Source organism: Dendrobium catenatum, unplaced genomic scaffold, assembly GCF_001605985.2.
Source record: "Dendrobium catenatum unplaced genomic scaffold, ASM160598v2 fragScaff_scaffold_1697, whole genome shotgun sequence".
NCBI classification, from domain to species: Eukaryota; Viridiplantae; Streptophyta; class Magnoliopsida; order Asparagales; family Orchidaceae; genus Dendrobium; species Dendrobium catenatum.
Window position 1 is genome coordinate 659,747 of NW_021320159.1, and position 25,017 is coordinate 684,763.

General features: G+C 33.1%; 1 protein-coding gene across 1 annotated transcript; it reads right to left on the reverse strand.

The window, feature by feature from the left end:
* Nucleotides 1-3,135: 3,135 nt before the first annotated feature.
* On the reverse strand, nt 3,136-4,362 carry LOC110113714 (protein GRIM REAPER-like). Its single transcript, XM_020846395.2, has one exon. The coding sequence runs from the start codon at nt 3,682-3,684 to the stop codon at nt 3,247-3,249; it is 438 nt and encodes a 145-aa protein (XP_020702054.1). The 5' UTR covers nt 3,685-4,362; the 3' UTR covers nt 3,136-3,246.
* Nucleotides 4,363-25,017: the final 20,655 nt, after the last annotated feature.

A 25,017-nucleotide genomic window follows, 5' to 3' on the forward strand; every position in this document is an offset into this window, starting at 1 on the left:
TGGAAAGAAGGTTTCCAATGAGTGAATATAGGTCAAGTTGACCAAACCATTATAATTCTAGTCTGTTCTTTCTATTTTCTTTTTCATATTAAATTTCTGCATTATTTTGTGATTTGTTATGTGGTCAAAATCTATGATTTTTTTATTATGAAATTAGTGTTGCTTTCGTATAAATTGTTTGTTTTAAAATATTCAAAATTATATAAAAAAGATTTTCCTTTTGCATTAAAAATTTCTTAAATAACCAATTCACACCCCCTCCTCTTGGTTAGCATCGTGCGATTTCATAAATGTTTAACAACCATTGCGAACTTTTATATATAAGTGGAGAAAAAAGTATCGTAGAGAAAATACTTTGACTCATCATGGTGAGAAACTTATTACTTCTCTTATACTTTTATGAATAAAATGAATATGAGTTTGCCTGAAATTTAATTTATGTTTAGCTAGATCTTTTATTTGGGCTGATTTGGTTAAGGGCATATCTATTACTAATGTTGACTCTTGTTCTTTAATAAAAATAATGATATTTTGATTGTCTCCCATTCTTGATTTGATGCATACAATGATAATATGTGTAGTTGAAATATATTGTGATGTATAGCCTCGACAGATGAATGCAAGAATAACTAAAAATATTGAAATAAAGTATTGGCATGCCGAGACATAGGATATTTGAATATTCTAAGTTCTCTAGAGATCGTAAAATCATAGGAAGATTAATAATGTTTTTATCATCCCAACAAGCTTGACAGAGATCTAGGGTTGCACATACTTTGATCCACATGTACAATAAAGGGTCTCATTAGAAAAAAAAAATGTTATCTACATGCATCAATTAAAAATAATTTATTAAAATTGTATCAACTTATTTACTATTTCCTTTCAGTGGTAGGAACTCAAAAATCTCTTTTTCATTTCAGTAAGATATATTCATGTAGTTTTGTTTCAATATAATATATCACTTCTTCGTGGGTTCAACACTAATTTATTATGTTATTACTAGATTTAGTAGGTATACTTACATAAATTAATTGGGTTGTTTTAAATTTATATCAAATAAAATCTAAGCATATTTCAATTCTAGAAGTTACATTAGCTTCCCATTATCTTATTAGATCATATGCCCCCCATTACTTAACAAAAAAAAATTGAAATGGATATATAATCGCAACAAGCTCAGATGTAAGCTGAATTGCAGGCATTCATGGTGGAGCATCGCCAACAGGAAGAATAACAGGTGGAGGAAAGTGAGAAGGAGGAGATAGATGACAAGAAGATAGGCTTTTTTTAATATTTTTTTATTAAATAAGTGCAATTGTTAATATATTGTATAGTTTCGAGTTACTCGTAGACTTTGTGATTGTAATTTGTAAATGTCATTGTTGGTTTTGTTCAATCTTTAATTGATGCAAAGTGAGTTTAATTGTTTGTGTAATATATTTTTATGTGATGCTTATTGAGTAATTTTACTATTGATCATTGTTTAGTGCAGGTGTATAAATACGAAATATTGAAAGGAATGTTATCTTTTTTATTTGCCTTACGAGTTTTTAGTAAATTTTGAATAAAAAAATTAAATCCATCGGTAATATCGATAAATGCCTTTCCAGTGCAGTTATGACAAAAATGACCATCGAAAAATTTTTCAGCCTTAGTGGTGGACAAATTTAGCAGCATTTCTGAGGGAAATGCCTGCTACAAATTCTAATGATTCACAATAGCCTAAGCCTCAAAAGTACCAGTGGTATTTCGATGTAATATTTTTGACAAAATCAAGATTGTGAAAATTAGATTGGACAGAAAATCGAAATAATGAGTGGTTAATGTTTAATAGTTTTGACCACCGTTGAATCGGATAATCTAATAAATATTAAAATTTTGTAAATGTTATCAAAATAACATAAAAATAATAGAATAATTATACAATAATGTAAATTTGTGATAAAAAATTAAATCAAATTTAAACATAAATTATGTATTTTATAATTTTGGATGTAAACATATTTGATCTTTAAATTTAATTCACATTTAATATTAAATTAGTTTACATATAAGTTTATAAATTTTAAATAAATATTTTTTACTTTGTGTTATATATTTAGATATAATTTATATCTATGAATTGTATGCAAAATTTATATTATAAAATTACATCTATAAATTCATATTATATCATATATTATTAAAAAATATAAAAAAATTAATTTTTATTTTATATAATTAAATAAATGAGAAATTAAATGTTATTAACTAAAAATCAAACATTATTCGCAAAAAAATTTAATGAAAAATTTGTAGTCCATGTATAGTGAAGTTGAAAACTTTATATTAATTTTTTACACCCATGTCACTGAGCATTATATTTTAGTATTGTTTACATTGCTTTTTTGGTTCACCTGGGTTTAAAACGTTAGGTAGGATAATGGGCCATGTAAAAAAGTATAATTGAGGTCGTTTAAAATAAAATATATAAAATATAAATTAATATACTAAGTTAAATATTTTGTAATAAATTTATTATATACTAGTTGGTTTTGAAATAAAATATTTTATATAAAAAAATCGATTAGTTTTTGAAAACGGGCACCGATTGGCCAGTCAAAAGCTTTACTAGTACTGAATTTTCATTAAAATAATCTCAGCCATTTACATGTTGATAATATTCGTGCCATCAAAATTACTAGAAGTATAATTTATCATGTGGTAGTGACATGAGAGTGTAGAGGAAACTGTCTTTTATCTAGTAGATAATGCTCTTCAATATTGAGCGCTTTTTGTGGTTATTTTTGTGAATACTCATGCAATTGCAAATGGGACTATTACAATGGTAATTCAACTCCGCCATTTGCAATTTCTTGAGTTTTCAGAAAGAAGTTGTATTCCTGTAATAAGAAACAATAATATTGCTAAAGAAAATGAGACTTTTACCTTCGAATATTCGTGAGGTTGATTACCTTAGAAATAAATCCAAATATTTCTAACAGTTTTAAAATTGTCCTTATTACATGAAATCATGTTACAAAACTCTTAACCAAATTTTGTGCTCGACTCTTTACTTTTAAAACTTCAAAAATAGAAAAATACATCACCCAACCAACATAGATGCATATAAAATTATTTGGAGCCAATCCAAAGCTCGAAATAAATCTTTAAAATCAATAGATAGATAACACTTGTGATATTCATATACTAACTAACCTTGACACTTTTAAAAGTATATATAAATATATATATATTTATAAATCAAGCGTAACCACAGGTGCCGTACTCGCACCGCTGCTTATGCCTGCAAACTTTACCACATTCGCCGCAATTGTTAACATCATAAGCCACGGTCGCACAAACGCCGTTGCAGCAAAGTTGCCCGAAGCTGCATTTGTGGCCGCAACATCCGCAATTGTTTCGGTCGGAGAGGACATCACGACATTGGTTCTTACAGCAGCTCAGCTGCTCGTTCCGTTTCCTTCCGGTTGTTTCAGCGTGGCACACATTACTTTCCTCCGATGAGCAATAATGCTTCCCATTTTTTGGATTTTCAGCGAGAAGTCGGCTACCGGCCCTCGGGCTCAGCTTGATAAAGTCCTCTTTAACGAGGCCGGCATAGTTGGCTTGGACCGGGGAGGCAATATTGTTAAGAATAGATAGGGCGGTGATGGCTATGGAGAGGAGAGCTCGAGACATTTTTTTGTCTTTGTTGTGACCTATGAGCTCTTTCAGGTTGGCTTGGGAGGCTGGTGAGGGTTTTTCAAAGAAGGGGGAGGGTTCATTAAATATTTTTTCTGGGGAGTTTGAGTTTAGTTGAAGTGCTTCGTTGGATTTTTCTGTTTGAGGCTGCACATGCCATTAATATTTTTATCAACAACAACAAGGGTCAAAATTGTTAATCGGTAAGAAATTAAATGAAAAATTGTTAATCAACAACAACAAAGATCATTTGGATATATATATGCCAAGCCTTGTCCTTCTCATATACCTAAGGGTTCTGCTTTCTCCTAGATGGATCAGTTCATTTTTCCATTGTCATCAGCCGATTTTGCCCTTACACCGGATGCACTTTTTTTTTTTTCAAATTAACCTATGTTTTAATTATCTAAAAAAAGAAAAAAATATTAAATATTAATTTTTATAATTTATTGCTATTTACATTGACTAACAATAATTTAGGCTTTTTAAAAAATTAACTGAATTTAAAGTCCGTTATAATATATTTTGTATCAAAATATACGGATGTGATTTTTTTCCTAATTAAATTGAAATAATAATTGCTACTTCAAAGTCATCAGCCAACCCAAAAATAAAATGATACAGTTCAAATTTTCTTCAAACATCACAGAGATTTAATTTTATTTTGGTCAGTTATTTAGTTTTGTTCTGACGTTCGTGTAAGGCAGTGGAATATATAAATTTAAGCTGGTCAGGAGTGTCATGTAGTTATTAGTGACAGTATATTTTGCTTGCGGCCTTTTAAATATAGTTTGTTATTATAAAAATTTATTAAAGTGAAAAATTTTGTACTAGAAAGTTAAGAAAATATTCAGGATAGCATTTGGCCGCTATATTTAAGCTATTTTAAAAATATTTTTACTACAAAGTTATTATAGAAAGCTTAAAAAAATTATGCTAGATTTCATTTGGACAACTTTCTTATTATTTTTGAAGCAGTTTTTTAGAATCAGTTTTAGAAATCAATAAGAATGGTGTCTCAAAGAAAACTTGGGTGAGAAGTGAAAATCTGCATTCCATATATCACATATCATATATTAATGGGATATATATATATATTCTCTTTTGTATCAATAACTTAGAAACCATTTCCTAATAATAATATAAGGTTTATTTTTTTTTTTTGGGAAATTATAAGGTTTATTTTAAGGGGAATATATTTAGCTATTAAATGCTTTGAGGAATGGAACCAGTTGGCTTAAGAGCAGATGAGGCACGCAGGAGAGATCTTCTTCTGCGCCGGGCATCGCTTACTTGGCGGTGACGGTAGCATGAGAGCGTTTTTAACATGTTGACTTGTAACATTGACTTGATTTGTATGTGGGCTTGAGGATATTTAAAATGGAGATACTGATTCTTATTTTTTTGTTTAAACAAACAGATTTAAGCTCGTCCATTAATGACGAGTTTCAATGGCGAGAGATCCAAAGCTTGGCAACAAGGGTTATGATAGTTCCTCCTCGGGATCTAAGAGCTGTTTGCTACCGTGCTTCCATCTCCGCCCTGACAGGCAGTTCTTATCAAGTGTGATTAATGTACAATTTTACTTATGCCGCAATCTAATGGTATGAGATTTAGATCTGCATATGCGTATTAATGAACAAAGGTTCATCACAAAGGCATTCTAGCTGATCAACTATGATCCAATCAACTTTAATTTAACAGGTTAAGAAAATACATGCATGGATATCAACCTTTAAGGCTAAAGGAAACTGATCAAAACGAACGCAGATAGAATTTGCTACCGTGCTTCCATCTCCGCCCTGACAGGCAGTTCTTATCAAGTGTGATTAATGTACAATTTTACTTATGCCGCAATCTAATGGTATGAGATTTAGATCTGCATATGCGTATTAATGAACAAAGGTTCATCACAAAGGCATTCTAGCTGAACTATGATCCAATCAACTTTAATTTAACAGGTTAAGAAAATACATGCATGGTAATCAACCTTTAAGGCTAAAGGAAACTGATCAAAACGAATGCAGATAGAAATGACAGAAACTGTTTTCGTTGAATTCAAATTTGACTGTGGTTGAAATGCGAACTCTATTAATAAAAGCCGATCAAGATGAGAGAGAGAGAGAGAGAGAGAGAGAGAGAGAGAGAGAGAGAGAGAAAGAGAGAGAGCATAATAATATTGGAAAGTTGAAGAATGGGGTTAACATAATAATATGATTTCATTAATCCAGTCTTGATGGTATTGGATATATATAGTAATTATTTGATTCCCATGACTCTTTTTTTGAAATCAATGAAAAAATGAAAGTTAATCATCTCTAGCAATTCAACCTAGGTGTTCTTGATCTTGATGCTATTATTCATTCTTCTCTTGATTTGACTGACAGTCAATATTTTGGCTACTTCAAGTTTATAAATAGGCATCAACTTTTTTTGAAGATCGTGCTTGAGTTCCTCTCATACCTTTAAAGATACATAAGAAATTAATAAGTATACTAGTAAAAAATTTCTCGATTGCTAATATTAGAAAGTAATATGGAACTACAGAAGCATAAATATGTTATTGAGTCATCTTCTTTTTTGCCTTTGAAGAATTAATATCTATACTAAACCTCATGAAATTGGGGAAGGTTAATGTTTAGAGCTATACCAAACATAAGGATATTGTAGAGGCCATAGTAAGTGATCTTCTTGGTAAACTCTTCCCAAAAATAGATATTAGTTTGACTCATTTTTGTCTTAGTAATACCACAATTGTGTAAAATGTTAAGAAAAAATGAGTTATCAACTTCTTGATCAGGTTGTCAATTAGAGATGGGGATCAATATTTTGTAGCCATTATCAAAAGGATTCAAATAAGAAATACTGAGGTCAAAGTGATATGGGGAAATCTATTGAGGTGTTGAGTTTAATTTTATAAATGTTGGCTCAATTACTTCAATTCTAGGAAGTTTGAGAGTCTCATTATGACGCCGGAGCTGAGCCATTAGTTGTGTTAACTTCAGGATAATTCAATCCATTTGGTAGCTTATCTGGCTACATAGATTTAGTGCTTTCATTTGTCTTGTGTAGCCTAGTATGTTCACTACAGGAAAAACAGTGAAAACCGGCGGTTTGAACCGGCGGTTTAGAGGCCGTCGGTTTTCACTGTTTTTCCTGTAGTGGTTCCTTCTTTTGGGCTATAAATAGGTAGCCAATGTCATGTAATAGAGATAGATTTGGAGATGAATAATATTTGAATAGTTTTTACACTGCTTTTGGGTTTCTCTATCCTGAAGGATTTCAGGTGGTGATCCCTCCCCCAAGAAGGAGTTCTTGGTCCCGTCACCGGATCCTCGACGTGGATTCGTCGAGACCCCTACCTGGCCGGTGTCATTTGGTATCTGAGCCGGCAAGTTGCTGTCGTTCTTGTCCGTCGTTGCGTCACATCCGTCGTCGGAGTCATTTACTAGCAGCCCATCCCCCTCACACTCCAAACAACGATCTCCACTCGCACTCGCACTCAGGCAGTCAGCAGTCATAGTTACTCTTCCTTGAAGATCACGTCTGGATCAGTCCTTCCGAGAGGTTCGTCATGCCAAGTGGTTGAACCTCAGTCCAAAAGGTGGTCCGGTAGCCAAGAAGGGTGTTGTCTTCTTTATCGACTTCACTTTTGGAGCCTTCTTTCACAGACCTTGTTGTGCAAGAAACTTCTTCAAGCCCACGTGAAAGCTGTTGTTCTCTTCTTTCTTTGCTGTCTTGAACTCCAGCCATCTTGCAAAAATCCACTCCGGATTCCTCAGCAAAACAGCAAGCATGCGGAAGTTGTCCGTACTGGGTTCACAAGAAAGTTGAAGTTATATTTGTCTATTCCAAGCCTCACGGCCAACCTCCCAACCGGAGCATCTTCAAGCACCGACTTCTCCAAAAGTTTGAACGACAACACCTGTATGTGAAGGCAAGAATGCAGAAGTTGTCCGCGAGCTGAAGCACGCCGAGCTTGCCGCAGCATTCGAGGCCGATCGGGTCGGGTGAGTCGGCGGAGCAACTGGGCGAAGACAAAGAAGAACAGGGCTTTGATTGAAGGCTCGGAGCAGGCCTTATTGCTGTTTTGAATTGGTTCTTGAAAAACAGAACAAGATGCATTCCCAATGGACATGGAAGGGATCACATCAAGATGAAGAAATCGAAGATCTTCTACAAGAATTGGCACGACTCAAACTACGACTATCAAAGATTGACCGAAGGGAAAACTTGAGGTCCCTTGGCCGGGACTGTAATGGTGCCGGGGCACGTATGCCGCCACAATGGCTTCAAGATCCTTCGTTCCAACAAAATCCTTACTAACCGACGACGACGACGAGGGCATTGCAGATGATCAAATATCTTCCATCCCACCCTCGATCGAGTTCAACTTCGAAGAAGTTGAAGATCCGTTGCCAAAATCGTCGTCTTTGCTAATCTTGAATGAACCCGTGTATGACGTGTACGATGACGACATGTTCAATGAAGTTCTTGATCTAGAGCAACACGCATATGATGATGATGATGAGAGCAAGAAGGATTCCCAGCCGAAGCTAGTCGTGCCTATCATTCCTGATATGACAATGAGCATGCTTTCCATCATTGATATTAGACTCGGTATGATTCAAGCAGATCATGGAAAACACCTTGATACCTTTGTACATTCTGATACAAAGTGCATGGAGGCGCTCTCTTTGGATACTGATATTGGCATGGTTGATCAGTTTGGTGTCGGGTTTGATTCAAACCTTGAAAATTACTAACTGAAGGAGCTAACTAAGAAGGAGATTTCTAATGATAAGGATGAGAAAGAAAGGAAAAAGAACAAACCCCTTAAGTTCATCAAAAACTTTCATCAACTCCAGCTTATGTTGAAGTCTCTTTTAGACGGGGTGAATGACACTAAGTGGAAGTATCCAGGCTAGTTTAGCCAACCACACCCGCCTCCTTCTTGTGGACAACAAACATCTTTCTATGATCCTGAAGTTCCTTCTACCCCGGTAGTATGACGCCGGAGATGAGCCATTAGTTGTGTTAACTTCAGGATAATTCAATCCATTTGGTAGCTTATCTGGCTACATAGATTTAGTGCTTTCATTTATTTTGTGTAGCCTAGTATGTTCCTTCTTTTGGGCTATAAATAGGTAGCCAATGTCATGTAATAGAGATAGATTTGGAGATGAATAATATTTGAGTAGTTTTTACACTGCTTTTGGGTTTCTGTATCCTGAAGGATTTCAGGTGGTGATCCCTACCCCAAGAAGGAGTTCTTGGTCCCGTCACCGGATCCTCGACGTGGATTCGTCGAGACCCCTACCTGGCCGGTGTCACATTATAGGAAAATGTGGCATTGCTGGCAGAATTTTATGTAGAAAAATTCCGTCAGTAATTAGTATAGTTGATGGTATTTCTTGCATCTTTTTTTTTCAAAAATTTTACTTAATTTTCAATAGAAGAAACCTCCAAAAAATTTATTGGAGGAAACCTTATTTCATCCCAAGAGTGTCCCCATCATCTTCCACTTCTCATTTTTTATCCTCTGATGGTTCTCACAAGCTCCTCTCGGCCATTCTGTCGCCCATCTTTTTTATAGGTAATTTCCAGAACATTTTTCATCATTTTTTTATATTTAGAAGGAAAAACATCTTTTCTTTAATTATGAACTATTTTTTAAAGATTTCAACTAAAATATTTTTTTTAGAAATGTATTTATGATTTGGATAATTACTATGGATGAATATTATGATGGTTACAATACATGTCTAATTCATATATTACAATGCATAATCTTCAACTCATTTACCAGTATGAGAAAAAATTGTCTTCATAAGAGATTCATTTTTCTAAAATACGAGAACTAGGAAATTCTGAATTGAATTTAAGATATTACAAATAGTAAATATGATCTTCCAATTATGTTAAGCCTAATTTATCAAAGAATATGAAGTGTTTAATAGTTTTTTTTTTTTTGGTCTATAGGGTTGTTAGGTCAAGCTATATATGAAAATTTAAAGTCGATGATATATATATATATATATTTCAAATTATTATGGGGACAAAAATAACTTATAGATAATTTTTTTAAAAGAGTTGAATATTTATTCACATGGTATGTTAACAACCTTTACTTTTATTAGATGGAATGCTTAGGTGTCATTGCTCAAAACAGACTAATCAAGTTTACCTTAAAATTGATAAGGTTAAACTTAATTTATATCAAAGAGGATTTGTGCAAGAAAATTAGTTTTGGACTTCAAATGGAGTGTACGAGTCACATTCAGACTGTCAATGTTCAAGAAAAGAAATGATTTTTTAATGTAGCATATCTAGATTTTAGAGAATATATAAATGAGTCACCTATCATAGAAGCACATAAATTATATGAATTACTACATGGCTGCGCAACAATATATTTGGGACGGGTGCACTACTCATTTAGAGTTATCAATTGTAATTAAAGTGCTCACTATTAAAAATGAATACAATATTCCTGAACAACTTTTTTCAGCTCTTCTCTCGCCCTAAGCATCACCTCTGGCGATTTTATGTTTCCCTCCTCCTTTTTACGATCTCCCCGCTTTTGCGTCCTTCCCATAGGCAATCTCTTGCTTTTTTCTTTCTCTTTTTGTCGCTGGTTCTCATCTTTTCCGGTTGGCCCTGTTAGGGCCCTGAAATTATGGCGGGGGATTCGTCCTCTACGCCTTGGGGGAATGTTGCCTCCCAGGCTCAAGATTCAAACAAAGGCTTCTTTAGATTGGATTCGGGAGTTCCTTCTCCTCCTTAGTCACGATCCTTTAAGGAGGTTCTCTCTAGATCTTCGGTAGGTGATATCCTTCCCTCTTTAACTCATTCTACATTTAATGGAATGCCGGCTGTTTTGCTTTTGGATGAAGAAGTTTTAAAACTCGCATCCCCTTTTCAATTTACCCTGGTTGGAAAATTTGGGCTATGAAGGCCAAATCTGGATTCCATACGTGTTTTTTTCAGTAGCCTTAAACTAACTAGTTTTTACTCTGTTGGCCTTATGGATTCGAAACATGTTACGATTCAGCACTCGAATGTTCTAGATTACAGTCGTGTGTTTGCTTGTAGATCATATTTTATCCTTAATTGTCAAATGCATATTTTGAGTGGACACCTTTTTTATGTTAGAGAAGAATCCCCCATTGTGGCTATTTGAATCTCTTTTCCTAACCTTAGACTTCACTTTTTAAATGCCAAAGTCTTACATGCACTTGGTTCTATTTTTGGTCGCCCCTAGTGTAAATTGATCAGGCGACTGCTTCTAGAACCCGATCATCTGTGGCTAGGATTTTAGTTGAAATTAATATCACTAAGAAATATGCTAAGGAAGTGTGGGCCGGATCTAAAGCTTTTGGTTACCTATAAAAAGTAGAGTTTGAAAAAGTTCCTAATTTTTGTAATCATTGTAAAACTCATGGCCATGTGGTTTCTGATTGCTTCAAGTTACATCTGAATCTAAAACAATTTTCCAATAACTAGGTGGGGAAGGAGGTCACTAAAAATCTACAAATACTACAAATGAGATCATTGAGGACCTGATTCCTTTGAATCAGGTTGGGACCCAATCCCCACCTGAGATGGTTGGTAATGAAAATCATAATGATTCGAATAATTTGAGGGTTTTGAATGATAGTCCTAATCTTACACCTGAAAGAGTTTCTCCTAATGAGAAAAGTATTGAGGAAGGTGATTAGCTTCCTAATTTTTTTGTCTCTATTGATTCTATGCTTCAAAATAAATAGAACACCTCTCTATTGATTAATGTGGAAAATAATGAAAAAGAGATTGTGGAGGAGTGTGAAGAAGGGGAATTTATCCCTAGAAACAATTCTGGCCCTAAATATATGGTTCATGTTAATAATAATGATAAAGGGGATGATCCTATCACTTCATCTTCTTCTAATTTCTTTGATAGTGGCTCTAAACCTATTGATGAGGAAGGAGCCTTTAAGGTGAATAAGAAGAAAAAGAGAAATGGCAAAGCTCCTTTACCTAATACATCTCATTCTACTAGGGCTCAAACTTTTTCTAAAAGTTCTAATGATTAATGCCCTTATTTGGAATGTGAGGGGTACTGGGGGGTATGATTTTAGGACCCAGGTTAGGAATTTATGCCATTTGCACAACATTCAGTTGCTGGTTTTACTTGAACATTTTATTTCTTCTGATAAAATGGCTAGTACTGCTTCAAGTTTGGGTTTTAACATGATGTTTGCTAATTATTCTAATAAAATTTCAACATCAATATTATTTTTGATTTTGCCCAAGTTGTTAATGTGCAAATTTCTTATTCCAATGTTATCTATAATTCCTCTTTTGTGTATGCTGCTTGTACTTGATTGGGTCGGTTTCCTCTTTGGGATATTTTATCGAATTTTGCTCTTAGCTCTAATGGCCCTTGGTGTGTGGGTGGGGATTTCAGTATTGTTTCTAATGTTAGTGAAAGAATAAAGGGTAACCCTCCAAATATCAATGCTATGAAGATTTCAAAAACATGATTTCTAATTGAAATTTAAATGATGTTGGTTTTATTGGTGACATTTTTACTTGGAGTAGAACTTCTATGTGACAAAGCCTTGCTAGGATTCTCTTTAATAATGACTGGTTAAGATATTTTCCTATGACTCATGTTCAACATTTGAGTAGAACTTTATTTGATCATACTCCTTTACTTTTAACCATATCTGCTAATAAAATTAATGCTCCTGCTTTTAGATTTCAAAATATATGGCTTACTCATTCTGATTTTTTAAATGTTATGTCTAATAATTGGCATGCCACTATTTCTCCTAATAACAATATTAAAGGCATGTCTCATTTATGGGTTAAATTGAGTAGATTGAAACAAGTTTTTAGATTGTGGAATAAAAATGTTTTCAAAAATATTTTTTCTAACATTAAGGAAATGGAGGATAGAGTTTTGGCGTTGTATAATTTGATTTTGGAGAATCCTATAAGTGATAATCTTTCTATGCTTGATCAAGCTAAAGTTGACCTTTTTCCAATTGCAAAATCAAGAAGAAATTTTCTAGAAACAGAAAGCTTTGGCTAAGAGGGTTTTGGATGGGGATAGGAACACTTCCTTTTTTTCATGCTTTGACCAATACGAATAAGACTAAGAGTCATATCCATAGAATTATTAATATGCAAAGGTATGTTTATGATACTGATGAGTTAATTGTTTAACTCTGGAGTTGATCATTTTAAAAAGGTTTTTAATAGTATTAATGTTACCTCCCCTATTACCAACCCTAATGTGATTTCGTGCTCGGTTGGAGAGGAAGACAATATTTTACTCACCATAGCCCCAACGGATGAGGAAATTTGGAATACTATTAAAGATATGAATGGTAAATCTATTGCTAGTCCGGTTGGTTTCACTACTAAATTTTTATTAAAACTTGGGATATTATCAAATTAGGTGGAGGATGTGAATGATTTTTTTAATGGCAATCCTTATCCTAAATTTTTTTCTTCCACTAACATTGTGCTTATTCCTAAAAAGGATTCTGCTACCTACTGAAATTTTTTTATACCTATTAGACTTTGTACTTTCTTTAATAAGCTTGTGGCTAAAACCATTGCTTCTAGGTTAATGATCATCCTGCCGAGAATCATCTCTTTCAACCAAACGGGCTTTGTGAAAGGTTGGAGCATTTTTTATAATAATGTTTTGGCCCCAAGAAATGGTTCATGATATTAATGTTAAAATCACTGGAGGTAATCTCATCTTCAAGCTTTACATTACTAAGGCTTATTATAATTTGAACTGGCATTTTCTTTACAAAGTTCATTCTCTTTTTGGCTTTAAGCAATCATTCATCATGCTTATTAAGAATAGTATTTAAAACTGCTATTTTTCTATGATTATCAATGGTCGTAATCATGATTTTTTTAAATCTGAGCATGGTCTTAGACAAGGAGATTCTCTTTCTCCTGCTCTTTTTATTATTTCTATGGAATACCTCTCTAGAGGTCTTGAGGATCTTTATAATAGGTATCCTACTCTCTATTTCCATATTGTAGGTGGCATTCCTATTACACATCTTAGTTTTGCTGATGATTTTATTATTTTCTTGAATGTTTCTATTAAGAATGTTAAAATGTTAGTTCAATTTCTTTCTCAATTCCAAATTATGAGTGGTTTGTCTATAAACAATGATAAGAGTAATTTCATTGCTAGTAAATCAGTGAATCAGAGTAGAATTAATGTGATTAAAATAGTTTGTGGTTTTAATTCTACCTTACTCCCTATTAAATATTTAGGCACTTCTCTTTTTAAAGGTAGAAAAAAAAATTATTTGTTTGACAACATTTTACTATGTTTCAAAAGAAGCTTCTTAATTGGTCCTCTAATTTCCTCTCTTTTGGAGGTAGGTTGGTTTTGATTAAAAGTTTATTAAATTCTATTCATATATTTATCTTTCACACTTTGCAACTTTCCTCCACGATTTGTACTAGAATGGAGAGAATGCTCAATAAGTTTTTTTAGGGATCTAAAAATAATAAGTCTTGTATTAAGTGGGCTACTTGGAATAAGGTTTGTGGTGTTTTCAATGAGGGCTCTTTGGGTTGCAAGAATTTTCTTGATAATGTGCATGCTTTTTCACATAAATTATGGTTTGCTTTTAGATTGAACAATAGCTTGTGGGCTAAATTTATGAATGCCAAATATTACAAAGATCTTAGTCCTTTAGTTTGCCACTATAAACCATCTGACTCTTTTATTTGGAAAAAGGCAGTGTAAAATTAAATGGGAGGCTGAACAATATATTCAATGGGGTCTTGGGAAAGGTGATATTTCTTTTTGGCAAGACAATTGGTTGGGTACATGTTCTATTGATAGCTTTCTTAATAATCATACTATTTGCAATACTAAAGTTAATTTTTCTTATTCAAAATGGTGATTAGAAAGTTAGCACACTTTTGGAGGTTGTCCCTTCTGACATGGTTGATATTATTCTTCGAATCCCATTACAACTATAGTGCAAGGATAAAATTCTTTTTAATTTATCTTCTACTGGGAAATTCAATTTGAAAAATGTTTGGGATGCTATTAGATATAGAGGTGATGTTTCTCAAATTTTTGCTTCTATTTTGCATTATAACATTCCTTTATCTTATTCTATCTAGGTTTGATGATGTCTTAAAGGCTACCTGTACGTGGATAATCTCCTATAGAGAAAAGCGTTTATTTTTTTTCTAAGTGGCAATGTTGCTTTAGTTGTGAAAATTTTAGGCATGTTTTTATACATGGTGTGATTGCTCAAAACGTTTGGTGCTATATTTTTAATCTTGCTGATAAAGGTACTATAAATATTGATTGCGATGTTGCTGGTATGCTTAATCATTAGTTAACTAACAACAAAGGCCATAAATATAATTTACTCCCTATTATGATTATGTGGTTCCTTTGGAAGGCTCGGAATGATTCTAAACATAATGAGATCAAGATGGATGCTAACCAAGTCATTACCAATGTTAGAAATAAAATTTAGCATTTTTAGTCTGTCAATGTTTTTTCGGTTAAGAACTTTAAAAATTAAATGGGAGGCTGAACAGTATATTTTATGGGGCCTTGGGAAAGGTGATATTTCTTTTTGGCAAGATAATTTGTTGGGTACATGTTCTATTGATAGCTTTCTTAATAATCATACTATTTTCAATACTAAAGTTAATTTTTCTTATTCAAAATGGTGATTAGAATATTAGCAAACTTTTGGAGGTTGTCCCTTCTCACATGGTTGATATTATTCTTTAAATCCCATTGCAATTATAGTGCAAGGATAAAATTCTTTTCAATTTATCTTCTACTGGGAAATTCAATTTGAAAAATGTTTGGGATGCTATTAGATATAAAGGTGATGTTTCTCAAATTTTTGCTTCTATTTGGCTTTATAACATTCCTTTATCTTATTTTATCTTGGTTTGGAGATGTCTTAAAGGCTACCTGCCTGTGGATAATCTCCTATGGAGAAAAGGGTTTATTTTTTCTTTTAAGTGTCAATGTTGCTTTAGTTGTGAAAATTTTAGGCATGTTTTTATACATGGTGTGATTGCTCAAAAAGTTTGGTACTATATTTTTAATCTTGCTGATAAAGGTACTATAAATACTGATTGCGATGTTACTGGTATGCTTAATCATTAGTTAGCTAACAACAAAGGCCACAAATATAATTTACTCCCTATTATGATTATGTGGTTCCTTTGGAAGGCTGGGAATGATTCTAAACATATTGAGATCAAAATGGATGTTAACCAAGTCATTAGCAATGTTAGAAATAAAATTTTGCATTTTTAGTCTGTCAATGTTCTTTCGGTTAAGAACTTTAAAAATTAAATGGGAGGCTGAACAATATATTCTTTTTTTTTTTTTTGAGGAAATGCATATAGCAAGATTTTATTAAAAAGAAATACAAAAGAAACTAAGTGATTGTACTACAATCACAGTCCTCCTTGAGTAACAAGGAAAATCTAGGATGAACATTATTACAATTGAGAGAATCCCAAAAAAAATCTAAAGAGCAAGCATAATTAGCACAAAAATCAGCTAATTTATTGTTATTTCTATGAACAAAGTTTAAATATACCTGATGGAATTCAGATATAAAGGAGAAGTCCAAGTAGTCGGGAACTTCTTCAAATCCTGCTTGTTTATTATAGATTTTATTGACAAAATCTATAATATTTTTATTGTCCCCTTCTATTATTATTCCTTTGAAATTATATATCTCATGAAGCATAAAATCCTTTATAGATAATATAGCTTTCATTTCCATTTGTGTTGAATCCCAATTCTTGTGTTTAACACCAAAAGCACATAGAAATCTACCTTTATGATCTCTTAGAACTCCGCCTATCCCAGCTTTGTAGTTACACTTAACTACAACATCTATATTTAATTTAATCCATTCGGTTGGAGGAGAAACAATATATTCAATGGGGTGATTTCTCAAAACGTTTGGTGCTATATTTTTAATCTTGCTGATAAAGGTACTATAAATACTGATTGCGATGTTGCTAGTATGCTTAATCATTAGTTAACTAACAACAAAGGCCACAAATATAATTTACTCCCTATTATGATTATGTGGTTTCTTTGGAAGGCTGGGAATGATTCTAAACATAATGAGACCAAGATGGATGCTAACCAAGTCAGTAACAATGTTAGAAATAAAATTTTGCATTTTTAGTCTGTTAATGTTCTTTCAGTTAAGAACTTTAAAAATTGTCATCATATTGTTGATCTTTTTGTTTTTCCTTTTGATGGTGGTTCGATTTATAAAATTGAGTGTATTGTGACGTGGTTCAAACCTTCCACCCCTTATGCTAAGTCAACACTGATGGGTCGATCATTTGGTACTTTAGTTGTTGGTATTGGTTGGTATAATCCGTGACCACCATGGTGGGGTTATAACTACTTTCTCTGGTCCTCTTACTTTTTGTTATGTCATTTCTACTGAACTTATAGGTTTATCTCATGGTTTGAAGTTGTGTCAGAGATTGGGCATTGAGCATGTGGCTATTGAGGTTGATGCTAAATGTTTAATTCACATCATTCAGAATGTTGATATTGGTAATCCTCATGACTTTTACACCATTACAAAATTAGTTTTTTTCACTCTAATCTTAATTACTCTATTTCTTACATTTATCGTGAGGGAAATGCATGTGCGAATTGGTTGGCCAAATACGGGTGTCACATTGATACTTTACAGGAATCTAACATGCCTGATATTCCTCCTTTTTTAAGAGGTTTGGTTAACCTGGATAAATGAAGCTTACCTTATATTCACAATGTCTGATTACCTTGTTCTGTTCTGTCCATTGTTTTTGGTAGGCTTTTGTCCCTGGACCTACCCAGTTTTTTGTTCTTTCTATTTTGGTGGGTTTTTATGGTTGGATTTCTGGAGGTGCCTATTGCTGGAAGGCTTAGAGGTTTATTCTCTTCATGCTGATCAACTTGAGTACTATTTTTTGACTTTGATGATGAAGGATTTTTTATTTACGATTATTGGCTGGATGGATAATGTGTTTAGGTATACTCTGGTTATGGCTTTTCTAACCAATGTGGGAAACTGGGCTATGGAGATTTCTCTACTCCATGTTATTGGGGAGTTTTGTGGGTTTTTGATCAATCTGGGTGATACTTTATTGATTGCTAATTCCCTAAATTTAGTGTGTGGGGTGGATTTTTTTCTGCCCTTAGTTGGTGCCTGCATGACTATGAGGTGTAATGAGAAGATCCACTGCCTTGTTTCTGTTAAGAATGATGCTCTTACCTAGGTAATGATTGGTTATGTCATGGGTGATACTTTACTGATTAATATGTTTGCCCTCTATTAGTTTTGTCTTCTGCACATTGTGGCTATTGTGTTTGATCTCATGGATGGGCTTGACACTACTCTTCCTTTTTTAATTATCAAATGCTTAAATTTTAACTCATTCCAGTATACTTGTAATATGATTCTTTGGTGTTTGAGTTTTTTCTTTATGCAGATTTGGTGTCCGGATACTTGGCTTGTTATCTTATGCAGGGTGTTTCAGACCTCTGATTATTGGAAGGTTAATTTCTCTTTTTGTAGGAAGTTAGCGCTGAATGATATTTCTTTATGCTTCCTTTTTGGGTGCTGTCTTCTTGCAGCCCTAGATTGCACTTTGTTTTTTTTTTTTTTTTTTAATTTTTTGATTAAGGAACCCCCTCCTATGAAAACCAATCTTACACTACCTGCTCTTAGTTTTTTTTTTTTTTTTGGCTTTCTCCAGTAGCTCTTTCGAGCATTAGCGAGCTGGAGGTTCCTTCTAAGGACCTTGTAACCCCTTTTTTGGAATTAATGCATAGCCCCTCTAAGAGTTTTAATACTAATAAAAAAATACAATATTCCTGAAGAGTGCTTTAATAAGTTCATAGGCTTGCTTAAGGAAATTAATCTTGAGAATTATTTAATTCCCATATATTTCTATAGGACTCAGAAATTAGCATCAAATATGGGGTTGACTGTCACAAAAATTGATTGTTGTATCAATAATTATATGTTGTATTATAAGGACGACTAGTTAGGAATTACATGTTGTACTTGCAGTGCACTACATAAAAATCTAAATTTGGGAAACAACTAAAATAGAAGGATGTCCCATTTTCTCGGTTAACTTATTTACGCATCATTTCCAAACTTTAGGTAATGGTTTTATGGGATAGAATAAAGAGAAGTTATATGAAGCAAGTGCTCTTATACTCATCTATCAAATACAGAAGCATGGAAGCACTTCGATCACGCATATCCCTCATTTGCTGTAGACGTACCTAAACTGACTTCTTTATAGGAATATAAGAATTTCAAAAGCATTGTCTCCATTATTTTCAAGTGCGTCAAGATGATAGGTTTAGAGAATTAAGATAAAGATAAGAAAGTTAAAAGTTCTTTGTTAACCAGTTATGGGGTGATTGATTAAAACTATGCCTAGTGCATTCTGAGACGTAGGTTATCTTCATTGAATTTGTTTAAAGTAGCTGTCGATTTGCTCATTAATATATGAGAATAATAACTTAATTGTATGCATTATAAATCTAAGAGTTCTATTATAATGACCATTTTTCTTGGCCATTCTCCTATGAAGAAGTCACTGTGTAAGTTTTAGGTTTAAACTTGAAAATATTTTCCTTTAGATTTTCTTCTGAGTTTATTTACTTTGTTATTAATTTTTATATGTATATTTTTTAATATATCTGATGATTTCTCTTTGTGGTCAAGCCAAACCAAGAGATTGGGATTGACTTGAACAAATTCTAAATGAGATTTTTTAGGAGAAGATCGACTTCCCATTTCGATGAAAAGATCAGTCATCTTAAGTGATAATGAAAATGTGACTAGGAAAAGTAAATGGGAATGAGTTTTGGAGAATTAATTCCAGTTACAACTTTAAAAGTTACTAACCCTTCAACTTTATAGGTTGTTGTCAAGGAGAAGTTAATTTCTGTGCTGAGTTGAGTAGACAGAAAACTCTATGTCATAAACTCATTCTATGCAAGACATCAAGTTGAGTTATAAGGGGAGAGTCATCCTTTTAATGGGGAAAAAATATGATTTAGTTGTTGTTAAGCTATTATTGGATTCCCGGGATGACGGAACCATGGGATCTTGATCGGGTCTATCATCCATTCCCCCACCATCCGCTTTAAGTTCCAGATGGTGAAAATTCCAATTTTAAATATCAAATTTCTCAAATCTTTCAAACCAAATTCCAAATATATGAACCTTCAAATTCTCAAACACCCAAATCTTCAGATTTCCAAAATTCCATATCCATTGCTGCTACTATATGCCAGATACACGTATCTCTATACGAATCTGATCGATGACTAGCCTTAATCGAAAGTTCTCTCTCGTGATCGGGAGGGGTAATTAACTATAGGGGCTTGCGCCTATAGGAAACCAGAACTCAGATCATAAAGTCCTCACAAAATGAGGGCGAAATCTCTGGGTAATGTCTTATCTACAAACCCATCTGCCTTCCAAAATTTACCTCGGAACTTATTCAGTTAAAACTCCCCTCGCCGAATAAGAAGAGCGAGCAGAGGCCGGGGACGAATTTTTGGAGCCCACAAAAGAGAATCCCTCTCTATTGATTAATGTGGAAAATAATGAAAAAGAGATTGTGGAGGAATGTGAAGAAGGGGAATTCATCCCTAGAAATAATTCTGGTCCTAATTATATGGTTCATGTTAATAATAAAAATAAAGGGGATGATCCTAACACTTCATCCTCTTCTAGTTTCTTTGATAGTGGCTCTAAACCTATTGATGAGGAAGGAGCCTTAAAGGTGAATAAGAAGAAAAATAAAATGACAAAGCTCCTTTACATGATACTCCTCGTTCTACCAGAGCTCAAAATTTTTCTAAAAGTTCTAATGATTAATGCCCATATTTGGAATGTGAGGGGTATTGGGGGGTATGATTCTAGGACCCGGGTTAGGAATTTATGCCTTGTGCACAACATTCAGTTGTTGGTTTTACTTGAACATTTTATTTCTTATGATAAAATGGCTAGTACTGCTTCTAGTTTGGGTTTTAACATGACATTTGCTAATTATTCTAATAAAATTTAGATTTTATGGAAAAGTCATTTCAACATCAATATTATTTCTGATTTTTCCCAAGTTGTTAATGTGCAAATTTCTTATTCCAATGTTAACTATAATGCCTCTTTTGTGTATGCTGCTTGTATTAGATTGGGTCAGTTTCCTCTTTGGGATATTTTATTGGATTTTGCTGTTAGCTCTAACGGCCCTTGGTGTATGGGTGAGGATTTCAGTATTGTTTCTAATGCTAGTGAAAGAATAGGGGGTAACCCTCCTAATATCAATGCTATGGATGTTTTCAAAACATAATTTTTAATTGCAATTTAAATGATGTTAGTTTTACTGGCGAGATTTTTACTTGGAGTAGAATTTCTATGTGACAAAGACTTGATAGGATTCTCTTTAATAATGACTGGTTAAGAGATTTTCCTATGACTTATGTTCAAAGAACTTTATTTGATCATACTCATTTACTTTTATCCATATATGCTAATAAAATTAATGCTCCTTCTGCTTTTAGATTTCAAAATATGTGGCTTACTCATTCTGATTTTTTAAATGTTACGTCTAATAATTGGCATGACACTATTTCTCCTGATAACAATATTAAAGGCATGTCTCGTTTATGGGCAAAATTGAGTAGATTCAAACAAGTTTTTAGATGGTGGAATAAAAATGTTTTCAAAAACACTTTTTTCTAACATTAAGGAAACTGAGGATAAGGTTTTGGCGTTGGATAAGTTATTTTTGGAGAATCCTATAAGTGATAATCTTTCTATGCTTGATCAAGCTAAAGTTGACCTTTTCCAATTGCAAAATCAAGAAGAAATTTTTTGGAAACAGAAAGCTTCGGCTAAGTGGGTTTTGGAGGGGATAGGAACACTTCCTTTTTTTCATGCTTTGGACAATAAGAATAAGACTAAGAGTCATATCCATAGAATTATTAATATGCAAGGGTGTGTTTATGATATTGATGAGTTAATTGTTAACTCTAGAGTTGATCATTTTAAAAAGGTTTTTAATAGTATTAATGTTACCTCCCTTATTACCAATCCTAATGTGATTCCTTGCTTGATTGGTGAGGAAGACAATATTTTACTCACCACATCCCCAACAGATGAGGAAATTTAGAATACTAAAGATATGAATGGTGAATCTATTGTTGGTCTAGTTGGCTTCACTACTAAGTTTTAATTAAAACTTGGGATATTATCAAATTAGATGTGCTGGAAGCTGTGAATGATTTTTTTAATGGCAATCCTTTTCCCAAAAATTTTTCTTCCACTAACATTGTGCTTATTCCTAAAAAAGATTTTGCTACCTACTGGAATGATTTTATGCTTATTAGACTTTGTACTTTCTTTAATAAGCTTGTGGCTAAAATCAATGCTTTAATTCTAGGTTAATGATCATCCTGCCGACAATCATCTCTTTCAACCAAACAGGCTTTATGAAAGGTTGGAGCATTTTTTATAATACTCTTTTGGCCCAAGAAATGGTTCATGATATTAATGTTAAAATCACTGGAGGTAATCTCATATTCAAGCTTTACATTATTGAGGCTTATGATAATTTGAATTGGCATTTTCTTTACAAAGTTTTTTCTCTTTTTTAGCTTTAAGCAATCATTCATCATGCTTATTAAGAATAGTATTGAAAACTATTATTTTTCTGTGATCATCAATGGTCATAATCATGGTTTCTTTAAATCTGAGCACGGTTTTAGACAAGGAGATCCTCTTTCTCCTGCTCTATTTATTATTGCTATGGAATACCTCTCTAGAGGTCTTGAGGATCTTTATATTAGGTATCCTACTCTCTATTTCCATACTGCTGGTGGCATTCCTATTACACATCTTAGTTTTGCTGATGATTTTATTATTTTCTCGAATGCTTCTATTAAGAATGTTAAAATGTTAGTTTAATTTCTTTCTCAATTCGAAAACACGAGTGGTTTGTCTATAAACAATGATAAGAGTAATTTCATTGCTGGTAAATTGGTGAATCGGAGTAGAATTAATGTGATTAAAAGAGTTTGTGGTTTTAATTCTACCTTATTCCCTATTAAATATTTAGGCACTCCTCTTTTTAAAGGTAGAAAAAAAATTATTTGTTTGACAACATTTTTACTATGTTTCAAAAGAAGCTTCTTAATTGGTCATCTAATTTCCTCTCTTTTGGAGGTAGGTTGGTTTTGATTAAAAGTTTATTAAATTCTATTCCTATATTTATCTTTCACACTTTGCAACCTTCCTCCACAATTTCTGCTAGAATGGACAGAATGCTCAATAAGTTTTCTTGGGGATCTAAAAATAATAAGTCTTGTATTAAGTGGGCTATTTGCAACAAAGTTTGTGGTGTTTTCAATGAGGGCTCTTTGGGTTGCAAGAATTTTCTTGATATTATGCATGCTTTTTCTCATAAATTATGGTTTGCTTTTAGATCGAACAATAGCTTGTTGGCTAAATTTATGAATGCGAAATATTGTAAAGATCTTAATCCTTTATTTTGCCACTATAAACCTTCTAACTGTTCTATTTGGAAAAGGTTGTGTAAAATTAAATGGGAGGCTGAACAATAGATTCAATAGGGCCTTGGGAAAGGTGATAATGCTTTTTGGCAAGACAATTGGTTGGGTACATGTTCTATTGATAGCTTTCTTAATACCCATACTATTTTCAATACTAAAGTTAAATTTTTTTATTCAAAATGGTGATTGGAATGTTAGCAAACTTTTGGAGGTCGTCCCTTCTAACATGGTTGATACTATTCTTCAAATCCCATTACAATTATAGTGCAAGGATAAAATTCTTTTCAATTTATCTTATACTAGGAAATTCAATTTGAAAAATGTTTGGGATGCTATTAGATTTAAAGGTGATGTTTATCAAATTTTTGCTTCTATTTGGCATTATAACATTCCTTTATCTTATTCTATCTTGGATTGGAGATGTCTTAAAGGCTACGTGCCTGTTGATAATCTCCTATGGAGAAAAGGGTTTATTTTTTCTTCTAAGTGTCAATGTTGCTTTCGTTATGAAAATTTTATGCATATTTTTATACATGGTTTGATTTCTCAAAAAGTTTGGAGCTATTTTTTTAATCTTGTTGATAAAGGTACTATGAATATTGTTTGCGATGTTGCTGGTATGCTTAATCATTAGTTAACTAACAACAAAGGCCACAAATATAATTTACTCCCTATTCTGATTATGTGGTTCCTTTGGAAGGTTAGGAATGATTCTAAACATAATGATATCAAGATGGATGTTAACCAAGTCATTACAAATGTTAGAAATAAAATTTTGCATTCTCAGTCTGTCAATGTTCTTTCGGTTAAGAACTTTAAAAATTGTGATTATATTGCTGATAATTTTGGTTTTCCTTTTGATGATGGTTCGATTTATAAGGTGGCTCAAACCTTCCTCCCCTTATGCTAAGCTCAACTCTGATGGGTCGGTTGGTACTTTAGTTGTTGGTATGGGTGGTATAATCCGTGACCACCATGGTGGGGTTATAACTGCTTTCTCTGGTCCTCTTACTTTTTGTTCTGTCATTTCTACTGAACTTATTGGTTTATCTCATGGTTTGAAGTTGTGTCAGATATTGGGCATTAAGCATTTGATTATTGAGGTTGATGCTAAACTTTTAATTCACATCATTCAGAATGTTGATACTAGTAATCCTCATGACTTTTACACCATTAGAAAAATTAGATTTTTTCTCTCTAATCTTAATTACTCTAGTTCACACATTTATCGTGAGGGAAATGCATGTGCAAATTGGTTGGCCAAATACGAGTGTCACATTAATACTTTACAGGAATTTAACATGTATGATATTCCTCTTTTATTAAGAGGTTTGGTTAACTTGGATAAATGAAGCTTATCTTATATTCATAATGTCTGATTACCTTGTACTGTTCTTTCCATCATCTTTGGTTGGCTTTTGTCCCTGGACCTACCCAGTTTTCTATTCTTTCTATTTTGGTGGGTTTTTGTGGTTAGATTTCTGGAGGTGCCTGTTGCTAGAAAGCTTAGATGTGTATTCTCTTCATGATGATTATCTTAAGTACTATTTTTTTACTTTGGTGAGGAAGGATTTTTTATTTACGATTGTTGGCTGGATGGATAATGTGTTTAGGTATACTGGGCTATGGAGTTTGCTCTGCTCCAGGTTATTGGGGAGTTTTGTGCGTCTGTGATCAATCTGGGTGAAACTTTA

What these genes read in the sequence shown, in the direction of transcription:
- LOC110113714 (XM_020846395.2), bottom strand. Translation starts at nt 3,684, where the DNA reads ATGTCTCGAGCTCTCCTCTCCATAGCCATCACCGCCCTATCTATTCTT.